This window comes from Malurus melanocephalus, unplaced genomic scaffold, assembly GCF_030028575.1.
Source record: "Malurus melanocephalus ecotype Western Australia unplaced genomic scaffold, MMel_1.1 scaffold_1075, whole genome shotgun sequence".
Classification (NCBI taxonomy): domain Eukaryota; kingdom Metazoa; phylum Chordata; class Aves; order Passeriformes; family Maluridae; genus Malurus; species Malurus melanocephalus.
Genome location: NW_026624307.1, coordinates 74,048 through 86,284, shown reverse-complemented (window position 1 = coordinate 86,284; position 12,237 = coordinate 74,048). Strand labels below are relative to the sequence as shown.

At 57.7% G+C, this 12,237-nt stretch overlaps 1 protein-coding gene across 1 annotated transcript; it reads right to left on the bottom strand.

The window, feature by feature from the left end:
- Nucleotides 1–6: 6 nt before the first annotated feature.
- On the bottom strand, nt 7–12,231 carry SRF (serum response factor). The gene is made up of 8 exons (XM_057386848.1): nt 12,081–12,231; nt 10,457–10,723; nt 5,217–5,475; nt 4,720–4,899; nt 3,069–3,188; nt 2,163–2,354; nt 1,561–1,637; nt 7–1,321 (listed from the first exon to the last, which is right to left on the bottom strand). Exons 1-8 carry the CDS (start codon nt 12,150–12,152, stop codon nt 1,226–1,228), a joined length of 1,263 nt encoding a protein of 420 aa, XP_057242831.1. The 5' UTR covers nt 12,153–12,231; the 3' UTR covers nt 7–1,225.
- Nucleotides 12,232–12,237: the final 6 nt, after the last annotated feature.

The window sequence follows — 12,237 nt, the reverse complement described above, 5'->3', positions numbered from 1 at the left end:
GCTTCTTCCCCTAAGGATTCAGCAGCTTCTCTCACTTGCTCACTCTCCCTCCAGGGACAGGGCTAGGTAGCAGAGCCATTCACAGCAACTCCCATGCAGGACCAAGCGTGCCCCAGCCCTTCTCCCCCAGCCTTGCTGAGCCTGTASAGGCATTGCAGCTGCTCCCCCCACAGCCCAGGATGGCCTGCAGGTCACCCTGGTGCTCAGAGGAAGAGCCTGCCACCTGCCGAGCAGCTCAGTGCCCCGTGGGCTCTTCCCTTTGACATTTGAGTTGTTTCTCCACCTTGCATCAGACACAGAAATTTAGAATGCGCCGGCTGGAGCTGCAGGGGGATGTAGGAAAGACCCAGCCACGTTCCCCTGGGTGTATGGAGTCCAGAAGCGGTGCGAGGGCTGAGAGTGTGGGGCTGAGCAGAGCACWGGGCCCCCGAGGAGCTCTCCAGGGCACCTTTGTGTTCCTGGGCATCTACCGACCACCTCATCTGTGCAAGGGCAGCYGCCGGGGCAGGGCCAGTCAGGCTGAAAATCTGCCAGGCAGCCCAGCGAGGAGGCACTGAGGGCAGAGGGCTCACTGTAGTGCATACGAGGAGGACAGGGCCACGGGCCACCAGCTGTGCCCTGCCCTCCGGTGAGAGGGCGTGCAGGCCCGGAGATGCACATGCAAGCTGGCCCCTTTCTCCTGTCCGGAGCCCAGGGTGAGTTGCTGCGGCCAGGACCTGTCACCCCCACAAAGGCACATTGCTGAGGCCAGCGGCACAGCCACAACCCACTCTGCTCCACGCTGCACCTGCACGAMGGCTCCGGGTCTAAGCTGAGCCCCACGCCGAGTAAATACTCACGGGAAAGGTGACTCGGAGCACCCAGAGGGAGCCAGGGCCTCCAGCTGGGAACGGYCTGCAGTATTTATTTACAGTGCAGAGCAATCCTCCCCTCAAGAGACAAGTTTCTTTGGCTGGCGTGAGACAAGCACAGCTATTGCAGCATCCAAACGCCCCAAGCCCTGCACGGCCCCAGCACGGCTCCACCCCGGGTGGGTCCTGCAGCCCCACGCGCATGCCTGTGTGTGTGAGGGTGGGTGAGTGCGTGTGTGTGTGTGCATGTGTGGATGAAGGAAACGTGAAAAGGCAACAATAAATAACTGGTGCAGTCTGTACGAGAAGGAATTGCTGCCAGCCCYGACACTGGCGTGACAAGCCAGAAACAGAAGGCCGGCAGCAGAGGCCTCTCAGTCACTCTTGGCGCTGTGTGAGGTGTCCAAGTTGACCACCTGCAGCTCCGTCAGGCTGCTGCCACTGCTGCTCTGCTGCCCGATGACAGCCATCTAGAGAGAGAAGGGAGGAGGAACCACTGGGGGACAGCACATCCTCAGACCAYGTGTGCCAGCAGCCAGGGGGGCACTGTCCCTCCTGGACACCTGTCCAAGGAGGACARGACTCCCTCACCCTCAGCTTTCCCAGACCTGAGGACTGACCCTACCCAGCCAGGTCTGCCCAGACACACAAAGGATGTACGGACAGGAGAAGAGCAAGAATAAACCCGCAAGTTCTACTCTGTGCCTACCTGGTGAAGCTGGACAGCTGAGACTGGGATCTGAACAGTGCCTGATGGGGCTGTCAGGAACACCTGGGGGACGCCACCTGCCACAGAGAGAAGCACAAATGACACCTTCCCTTAAACAGTGTTCCCCCATGGATCCCTTCCTTGAGCTCTGTGAAGCTTCACAGGACAATGCTGCCTATTTACACACACTGAGGCATTCCAGAAGAAAGCCACATGCACTGTGTTCCAAATGCTGGGAGAAACGGGCACAAGTCCTTAATCCAAGACTTGCCCAAATTGTTTCATGCTGCTTTTCCCCCTCATGCAAGAATACATCCTCTCCAGAGCCTCCTGGCTCCCTCTGCTGCCTGCCCCACATGCCACCCATCCCAGAAACCCTCACCCTTTTTACCCAGCAACACCTCATGCAATCCTTTGCACAAGAGAATGACAAGAGCTAACAGCACAAATCGAGCATCGCCTTTGCCAGGCCTTTGTGCAGCCACTAGGACGCTGCAGAGAAAACCCTCTGAGATTAACACACAGCACAAATACGTGTGGAATGACAAAAACCAGGGTGTCAGTGCGCTCTCAGGGAGCACTGAGCGGGACAGCTGCCTTACCCTGATCCTGGACCTGGCCGTGGGACACCTGCATCGCTGAGGGCGCCTGTGGGAAAGCGTTGAGCACCGCGAGCCCGCCGTCGGCCAGGCCGGAGGTGGGCGCGTACATCACCGCGTGCGGGCTGGGGTACATCATGTGGCCGCCCACGGTGGTTGGCACAGACGACGTCATGATGGTCGCTGGGAGGGTCACTGCCACCGGGACAGACTACAYGTGAGCACACTGAAAGGAACCTGCCACGCTCACCTGCCTGCTCAGCACCCCGACCCCAGCCACCCTGGGCATGCTATGCTGAAGCACAGTGCATGGAAATACCCGTATTGTCTCCCAAGGTCTTAGGCAAAAGCCCCAGAGATCGAGCGGGAGAGCTCAAACTGCTCCTTTCATGAGATGAAGGGGCAGGAAAGCACAGGAGCAAAACAGCTCAGGACTAAATTCAGCTTGTATCTCAATTCCCTGATGAAGCCTTAATGGAGCTGCTGAACTAGATTCAGCCTGCATCCAGGCACCTGAACTCAAGATTTTGCTGACAAAGAGACTGCATAGACAGTAGAAGTCTCAAGCAGATGTGAGCCAATGCCTTGTGCTAGAGGCAATGCTRGCTCACTAAGAAACCCCCTGACAACTGAGCAACCTGCTCCCAGCCCGGCCCTGCAACTAAGAGCAGATAATGTATCTGGACAGCTTCCGAAATCCCTTATAAGGTGCACTATGCCCAGCAGCATCTACTTAGATACAGTGTAGCACAGCACCTGGCAACATGGATCAATAAACCAAGGAAACTGTCAGGCTGCTGAACAGTTGGATACAGTTGGCTGACGAAGGAAACCGGGYAGGGAGAAGGAACGAGGCCCGTCGGTTATCAGCAGTGGTCAGGAAGGCAGACAGAAGGTGGTTACCAATACCTGTTCCGCTGGAAGAGGTCTGGGTAAGGTCAGTGCTGCTGTCACTAGAGGGAGACGTTTGCTGCGGTGCCTGGTGCACCTGGATTGCCTGGACTGGAACCTGCTGAGCCATGGTACCACCTGAGGAGAGAGAGGAGCCCATGAGCCCGTGGCTCCCGGGGGATACAGGCACTCTGGGCCGTGTGACAGACCCACAGCCCTTCTGTGGCTGCAAGCAGCTCCACAGCATCACTCCGTGCTGCGCAAGGGAAAGCCACACAAAAGCAGTATGCAGCAGAAACCAGAGACCAAAACCTGCTCCTTCCTGGCACATGGGCCTACAAAGCTCCAGAGAGTGAAGAAAAGGCCGCAACAGCTTTTGTCCAACTCACAGCCATGGTTCAGGAACATCTGGGACCCTCCTTTCCATTCCTGGCTCCACCAAGACACAGAAGAGATGTTGGAAGGAGAGGGCACAGCCTTTTCTCCCCAGCACTTAGCCAGCTCTGCAAGGATCACCTTGCTGCACCAACTGTAACCCCAAGAGCCCAAATGCCCACACCAGCTGGGCTCTGCTGCCTTCACACTCTGGAGGCCAGCTCCATCCTCCACAGGGCACTCAGTGCAGCGCTCACCGTGCTCGTGACCTCAAGGACAGCACAGTGCCCTACACAGGGATTAGAGAACACCTGGTCTYAAGGTGTGCATCCCAGAGCTGCAGGGGCCACACAGCCTTTGTCCCAGACCATTCCTTCAAAGCCCCTCAGCTCCAGAAACAGCTCGGCACAGAAAGCTCCCCTAAGGCTGAGGCTCTGTCTTCAGAGAGAAGAGCAAGGGATGCCAGAGAGCAAGAATCACTGGCCACCTTGCTCAGACTGGCATCTCCCCACACATCACACCCTAGAGACACATCAGTTACTATCCTAGCTCCTCCAGGAGCCTTCTGTCTGCCAGGACCCGCGGGAGTTTAAAGCATTTCAAGAAAGTGCAGAGTTTATCAGAATCGTCGACTTGGGCACAAACTCGAGGAATACTGTGTCACTCAATGCTGGTCCTCAAACAATGGATGCCACCGCAAGGGAGAGCCTTGCCCTGCTCAGAGACTCCATCCAGGAACATGTCCAGTCCCAGAACAAACACCTGGAGAGCCTTACTCAGCACAACAAGAAATTCCTACAAAGGACAATGCACAGCAGCACCATTCCTCTGCTCTGGGTCTCCCTATACCTATCCTCTGCACCGTGGCTCAATGGCTGATTGCAGATACAAACACAGAAGCAAGGGCAGCTGCTCAGAGCCAGCACTCCATAAACAACCACTGGGCACCTGAGGCCCTGTGGTATCCCTCCATCAGTTCTAGCAGCACAGTKCAGCCTCAGCACAGCTGCACTAGGGACCTGACTCCTCTGAAACTGTTACCTCAGGACCAAGCCCTGGGGCATGAGACTGAAAATCCACTGGTTTCCTCTGCCTGCACTCCCCAGGATGCTGCTCCTGCCTATGTCAAGCATTCTCTGCCCTGTCTTCCYATCTCTCCCCAGCAGCCACAGCCAGGGCTCCCTGTGCTCTGCCTCCTCTGTGCTCCCATCTCAGTCTGGGGTCAGCTCTGTGGCCAGGCCCAGGACCCCCACAGACATCTCYATCCCCCCATGTCCAGGAAGCGAGTGCTGACCTGCCAGCGACACGATCTGCCCTCCAGCTCTGGCAGGGAAGTGGAAGACTGTCTGCTGTGCCTGCTGTAGCTGTCCAGCTGTACCAGTGACCACCTGGCCCTGCTGGCTGGAAAGAGCCAGGGAGTGCGGCTGTAACTGAGTGAGAGGAATGGTAGGGGTCCCCGGAGAAAGGGAAGCACCTGCCAAAAGGAGGGAGAAAGAAAGGCTTTGTCACTACCAGCTCTTTTCACTCCCTCCAGGCTTCTTGGTGCTGCCCTGGGGACCCAGCTCAGCTCCCTGCCAACTCCCAGCAGCAGGGCCAGCTAGTGGCACTCTAAAGGAGCAGTCACTACACAACCCTTCTCCAGCCACTGACTGGGTTTGAGCACAGAACCTCACAGCAACAACCACTCTGCTTCCCTTCTGCCACTAGGCATTCTCTCCTCTGGAGAGAACAGCAACACACTCCAAGTGCAGAGATGGACGGATGCAGACCTCAGTCCCTAAAAGCACTGACCTGACATGAGGGTGAAGCCAGTGGGTATCGGCATGAGGCCCCCAGACGTCACTGCGCTGGCTCCAGTAGTCTTCAGCACGGTCCCGTTGGCACTGGTGACGGCATTGGGGCTGATGCTGGCAGACACTGGCGCCAGGTAATTAGTGATGGGGAATGACGGGCCACTGCTGACCTGCATGGAGGTCGAGGTGGTAGGGGCTGTCTGGATGGACGTTGTTCCCGGCAGGTTGGTGACAGTGAACGCGGGTTTCAGGGCATCCTGCAAAAGGAGAGATCGTGACGGCTCGGACCAGCCCGTGAGACATCCRCCCATGAGACCAAACCAGCCTCTGTGGCTTGCACCCCCTTGCCAAACCATGTCCCCCACAGCCKGCTGTGCACATGGAGCAGAGCCAGGGGAGCAGAGCAGAGCTGCTTGTGCAAACATGAGGAGAGCTGGAGAGAGTTCAGCGTCAACTCTGGATRCAAGCCCAGGGCCACACGGGTCCCCTGAGAGCCTCTCCTGCAACACACCAGGGGACAAAGCAACCCTTCCCCTCCCCAGGAGTCCCCAAAATGCCTAAGAGGAGAACAGTCTCTTTTTGGCACACTGCAGACAAAAGCAGCCCTTGCAGGGACAAACATAAAGGCACAGAGTCTCCTGTCAGGAACACACACCACTTCCCTTGAGGCAGGAAACACACGATCAAGAAAAAGCTGAGAACGGGCTCTTAAAGGCAGCTGCACACTGGAAGTGACAGGGAAGAGGTGAATAAAGACAAACCTGGACACCAGGGAGGCCCAAACCCAGCCCTGGGGAATGCCTCCACACATGTCCTGCAGCAGAGGCCAGGAGAACCTGACTGTAGGAAGCACCCATTTGCCAATGCACTGGAGGAGATGGGCATGAGGCAAATGCTTCCAAAGGACCCCACGTGCTCACTATGGCCAGCATGGTCCTGCAAGGAGTGCCCAAGATTTGTGCTTGTCCAAGGACAGCATCACCAGAGGAGCTGGGCACTAGGAAAAGGGCTCTGTGCTGGAGAGAGAGACTGGCATCCCAGGTCTGGGAACAAGGGAGGAATGTGTGTGCCAGGCTGCAGTGACACACTGGTTTCCACAGCCACAAAGCACAGTGGCTGGATGTGCCTTGGATCTGCACGAGCCAACCAAGCCCAGCATGATCCCTGCTGCCTCTGGCAGTCACACTTCACCTAAAGTGCCTCCACCCCCCARATCCCCTCTGGAATACCCAGGGTGMCYAAGACTCCTCTCCTGCCCCGCTCATCTGGCCAAGAGCACAGTGAGAATGCACAGCTTCACAGGAGCCCATGTCACAGTGCACAACTGACCTGCTGTCCCCATGCCCTGACACAGCTGCCAGCATGCCTGGGAAGAGTTAAGGCTGCCACACTCCCACCCCTCCCACTGCAGCTGGTGGGCCCAGCTCTCCCACGTGCTAAGCCTTGTTCCCAGCTTGTCAAGCTGCCAGGAGCAAGGAATTCACAGCTCAACGAACAGCTAAAAAAGGGAAGGCAGCCCATTTTGGACAGGGGGATCCAATCCCAGGCACTCAGTCGTGCCCCAGGGCCCAGGGAGGGAGGAGAGCAACACCCCTCTGCCTTGGCACYGAAGTCCCTGAAGTCCAAATTAGAAAAGGCACGTGATAACAGAGCAAAGCCCAGCAGAGGCACTTTCCATTAGCTCAACCACAAACTCCTGCCATCCCACATGGGACATGGGAGGCTGTGGGTGCCCTCCCCACGTGGGTGACAGGACAGAGCTCTCCCCAGCCCACTTGGGTTGSGCAGGTGCTGGTCAGGGCTCCTCATTCCCAGCTGTAGCCCTAAAAGCAGCATACCAGAGATACAGCCCTCAATCAGCCAGGACATTTAGCACCCAGTCATACTCCCAGGCCTGGAGGAGGCATCCCAGAAAGTTCACAGCACTCCATTCAGAGAGATTCCCAGGGCTCCCTGGAAGCACAACAGCAAATCTCAGTACCAAACAAAGGTGCTTGGGAGAGATGCCATGGCAAGAGACTTGTGCCGTGCACATCCCATCTCTGCCCTCCCTATTCTRACACAGCTGAGACTCAAATTCCTCCCATCTTTGTGTTTCTCTTGGGCTGCAGCAACAGCTCCCAATACAGAAAGAGAGCTGGGAGARACTTTGGGACTGGACACCCATTACTATCTCCCCATGACTGTCTGGGATGCCTCAGTGTCCCCCTGGGCACCTTAGCTCGTCCCAAAATCCTGCAAAACCCATGACTACGTGCATGAGGCACATCAGGTGTCACTTCAGCAGACATCACCCAAGGAGACATGGAGAAACACTGAGGCAGACAGCAGCCCTGAAAACCCTTCCCTTCCTGATGCAGCTGCAAATCCATTCCCCACCACAGCTCAGTGCAAACCTCAGCGTGCAGAGCAGCACCTGCAGAAGCAGCACACAGCAGAGAGGTGTCTGCCCAGACCCACAGAGCTGCTCTGCAGCATGAGTGGGTCACAGGGTGCAGACCAAGCTGGCTGATGCCCATCCTGGACCACAGCAGGATCCTGGGGACAGAAATGATCCCAACTCCACAGCTTTTTGCGACTGCCTGAGGTAGTGCTGTTCTACATTGCCCAGACCTCCAAGACAGAATTATTACATGGATGCTGCAGGACAACAGGTCTTGGAGGTATAAGGGAAATCCCAATCTGGTCTACAACGCCTGGTCTACATTCCATATGTGGCAGAAARTCCCACATTCTCCCATTCCAGAAAGAGACGACCAGATCAGGGCTACTCCTGTGCTCTCACTCCAATCCAGAGCCCCTGAGCTCCCTCCAAAATAYCCTTTCCCACACAAGCACACCCAAGAGGCTACAGTCTCCTTTGGGTCCTGCAAAAGGTGAGAGAGGCATCATCATGAGGACACAGCTGTCTCAAAGGTACAGCATGCCCCAATCCCAGCTGTGGTCCAAACTCAGCACCTCAGCAGGGAGATAGGTTCTGGCACAGCAGGAGGATTTCAGAGCTGCTGCTGGTGTAGCACAGAGGAATAACCAGCAGGCTGCTGACTGCAGGTAACAGCCTGGCTGCATTGTCTTTCCCTCTCTGCTGCAGCAGCTCAACACAAGCAGGTTTTGTCCATACAGAGATCTGGGAAGCAGAGTTCACACAGGAAGGCCATGGAGTGTCTTGGAGCATCCCATGTGGCTGGGCCTGACATTCCAGGCACTGAATCTCCTGCCACCTCCTCCAGTGAGGCACCTGTAACCCAGCCTTGTGTACCACCCCCACCTCAGCAAGCACCAGCCATGCAGCATGGCCCATCCACAGGCTCCTTTCATCCTCACAGGCCTATCTGAATTGAGCTGATCTCTCTCAGAGCACTGATCAGGCTTCCAGGCCTGCAGAAGACACAGCAGGATGGTGCCTGTCCCCAGCCCCAGGAACATGGGGAACATGTCCTTGCAATGGCAGGAACTGTCAGCCAGCCAGGGGTGAGTTTAGTTAGAATGTCACACAGAAGACGAAGCTCCAGGGCTCTCCAGCCTCACATCAAATGCTGCCTGTGGCCACAGAGCACCCTGCACTCAGCAGCAGCACTGGGATGGAGCTTTCAGGGTTGCATCAGACAGCGAGGAAAGAGAAGTTGTGTTAAGAAGGTCTCTGCAGAGTAACTGCAGCCCAAGGGTGCAGTTCCCTTGGGGCTAACTAGCAATATTTCCAGGAAGGATCCAAAGGGATGTGATGTGGCCTAGGCTCATGCCAGGGACAGGTAATTTGTCTCATTACACAATGCCCACAGGACTTGCCTTTTCATCCAGCAGAAGSCCAGGAGGCACAAGTCCTCACAAACACAGGCTGCACAAGGGAGAGATTGCTGGTGTTAGAAGGCTGCTTTGCCTACTGGAGAGGGCTGGCACGGCTCACACAGCAATCTGAGGTACCCAGGGAAGATGTGCCAGACCRGGACTGCCAGGACTGGTGCTGGGGTCCCATCAGCAGGAACCATTCCCAGGGGCTCTCCTGGGCTCTGGCCACACTTTGGCCCACCACAGCTCCTCTGCCTGCAGGGATCTCTGGGGCTGCTRATGTGTCTCAGCAGCAATAAGCTTTTGCTTGGTGCAGCTCTGCACAAATGGGGCAAAGTGGACACTGAGGAACAGAAGCTGCCAGGTACCCAGCAGCACCATGACCAGAGTTGTTGCGCTRTCACAGCATAAAAAGAGGCAGCTGAATACCCCTGCAGCCCCAGACATGCTGGGCACAGCTCAGGGCTGCACTCACTGCAATCACAGCACAGAGACCTCAAGGTTCTGTCTGCTCACTGTCTAGGGTGTTGTGGCTTGAGCACAGACGGTTGCAGAGCTCCTGTGCTCACAGTTCACCTGGGAGGACTCCTCTGCACCAAGTTGACACTCATGACATAAGCACAGGTACAGCCAGGCTGCTCTGATTTCCAGCACCCAACCAAACTGCACCCAGTTCAGCACGGGAAGCTGTGGCATCATCCCGGCCCTGCACCACAAACTTCCCTGCCTCCCATTTCCAAGCACCTGCAGACCTGAGTACCAGCCTGCAAAGGAAGGGATATGGGACACAGCTTTGAGGAACAGCGCCAGGGGGTGCAGGGACRAGACGGGGCCCTTTTAGCAGAAAAGCTGCCTCTGCCCGACTCTGCACCCACAGGCAGAGCTGGCACCCTGGGCCAAAGGCCACAAGTAACGCAGGCAGGCAAGGGCCAGTGTCTGTAGGGACAGCAGGCAGGGAGCAGAAATGGTCTGTCCAGCCAAATGTTTCCATTCCCCATGTCCTCCCTGCCCCCTTCCAAAACAGCACCAAAGCAAGAGACAGCTGCAGCTTATAAGGAATGTGAGGGGCCCTGCCAGGGACTCTGGCGAGGGAAACCAGGCCTTATAAGGCCATGGAGGCAGAATCAAATTTTTATCAATGAGTGCGAGAGCATGGAGACGCCTGGGGAGAGATAACAGTGCTGAAAGCTGGCCAGGGGGGTGGGCTGGGCAAGGGGGGAGCCACACTGCAAGGACCAGGATACCTGCCACCCACTCCCCTCTCTTTCAATCACCACTCCTATCAGCCAAGGAGCCAGCCAGCCCCGAGACAGCATGGCACAAGCTCRCTGCAGTCACAGCAAAAGGAGACTCATCCTCAGCTCCCCACGCTGCTATTTAAAGAGGGCAGGGGATGATCAGGGTTCCCAGCACAGCACAGCCCACGCCTCCCWGGGTGCCCAGGAACATTACCTTGGTCTCCCCACTGCTGTCCGACTCAGACACCTGGTAGGTGAGGTCCGTCTCCTCGAAACCAGTGGCACTCATGCGCTGGTCAGTGGTGGGGTCCGAGCGTGGGGGCGARTCCGGGGAATTGAGGCAAGTTTGGATCAACGCCTTCCCTGTCTCGCTGGTGATCATGGGCTGCAGCTTCCGGGTGGCAAACGTGTACACATGGCCCGTCTCGCTGGCCACCAACAGCAAAACTTGGGTGCCAGTCAGCGTGGAGAGCTCGTAGGCCTGCCAGCAGCACAAGGGAAKAACAGGGAGTCACAAATGACAGGGACAATGCAGAGTGCAGGACAAGAGCCCCTGCATGTCCCCAAGTTCCCAGAACGGTTTTCCTCTCTTCACACCAGCTTCAGCTCCCTGACAACCCAGAGGAGCTGTAGCTCTAAAACCAAGCCAAGATTGGCTCCCTACAGGTTGAACTGCCCCATGCTGTATCCCCACCTCCTTCAGCAGACCCTTAGGGAATGTGCCTGACAAGAGGCCATGGGTAGAGTGGTCCCCTCAGAGGTGCAGCCTGAGAACACGGGGACACAGGGTTATCTCCATTCTGGAAATCCCGCTGGCTTCTCCAGACATGTCTGGATGCCTCCCTCACCTCACCTCTTGGTGATGTTTCTTGGCACACATCTCTGCTACCTCATTCCCCTCACCAACACCCCATCCAGGCTCCGACCCAGATTTCCCTCTCAGGCTCCACAGTGCTGAGCACAGCTGCACCCGAGCACCCYTGCAGCGAGGCCACCATTCCCCAGGTGAATACCTGTGGACTAGAAAGTGCACTCTTCATATGCCATCAGTGCACACTCTGTGGTCTCACAAATGCTTCTACAGACAGGATGGCCTCATTCTACAACCTATGGTCCCGTACATCCAGGATGTGCCAAGCAGTACCTGACACCTATTCCCACCGTCCCAGGGTGTATGATGCCCAGCTCAGCTGGGATGCAGCACCGGCCACTCGTTCAGAAGATGCTATCAGCACCACCTGGGATGCAGATAAGCCAACAGCATCCAAAAGCCCCCAGGTTTCTAATCTGTCTTGGCACACCAGGARCCACGGATTGTGCCCCGGACCGGCCGAGACGTGGCGTTGGTCCCTTCCGTGGCAGAAGCAGCCAGTCTTTCCAGGCCCTYGGCGGGGCAGGGCAGTGCAGCTGTGCCACCAAACACTCGGTGTTCCGGTGGCGGCTCACAGCGAGGGGCCCCGASGGCGCCGGTCAGCTCCGGCCGGGGGCTGGACGCTGCACCGGGACTGGCCTTCCCGRGCACATCACACGTCCGGGGACCGCCGAGCACACCGACATCCCCCGGCCCCGGTGRTCCCGCTCCAGCTGCCCGGCTCCCCACCCGCAGCTCCGCCGGGGGCTCCCGCGCAGCCCCCCGGAAGGGGCTGGTGCCGGGCCACCCCTGCTGGTCCCGCCCGCGGGACCGGGAAGCCGCGGCCGTTTCCGGGCACGGCCCGCCGGCCTGCTCCGCGCTCGGACCGGTCCGGGGCCCCCACGGACAGGTGGGTGCCGGCCGACATCCCCGCCCGGGCCGGGCCGGGCCGCCTCCCCCCGCACCGGCCGGAGTCACGGAGCCGCACCTTCTTCATGATGCCGGTCTTCCTCTTGCTGAAGGTGGTGTAGCGCCGCAGCTTGTTGTCGATGAACTCCATCTTGATCTTCACCCGGCCCCGGGTCTTCTTCCCGGGCTTGGCGCCGCTCACGGCCCCGCCGCCCCCGCCGCCGCTATAGGCGGCC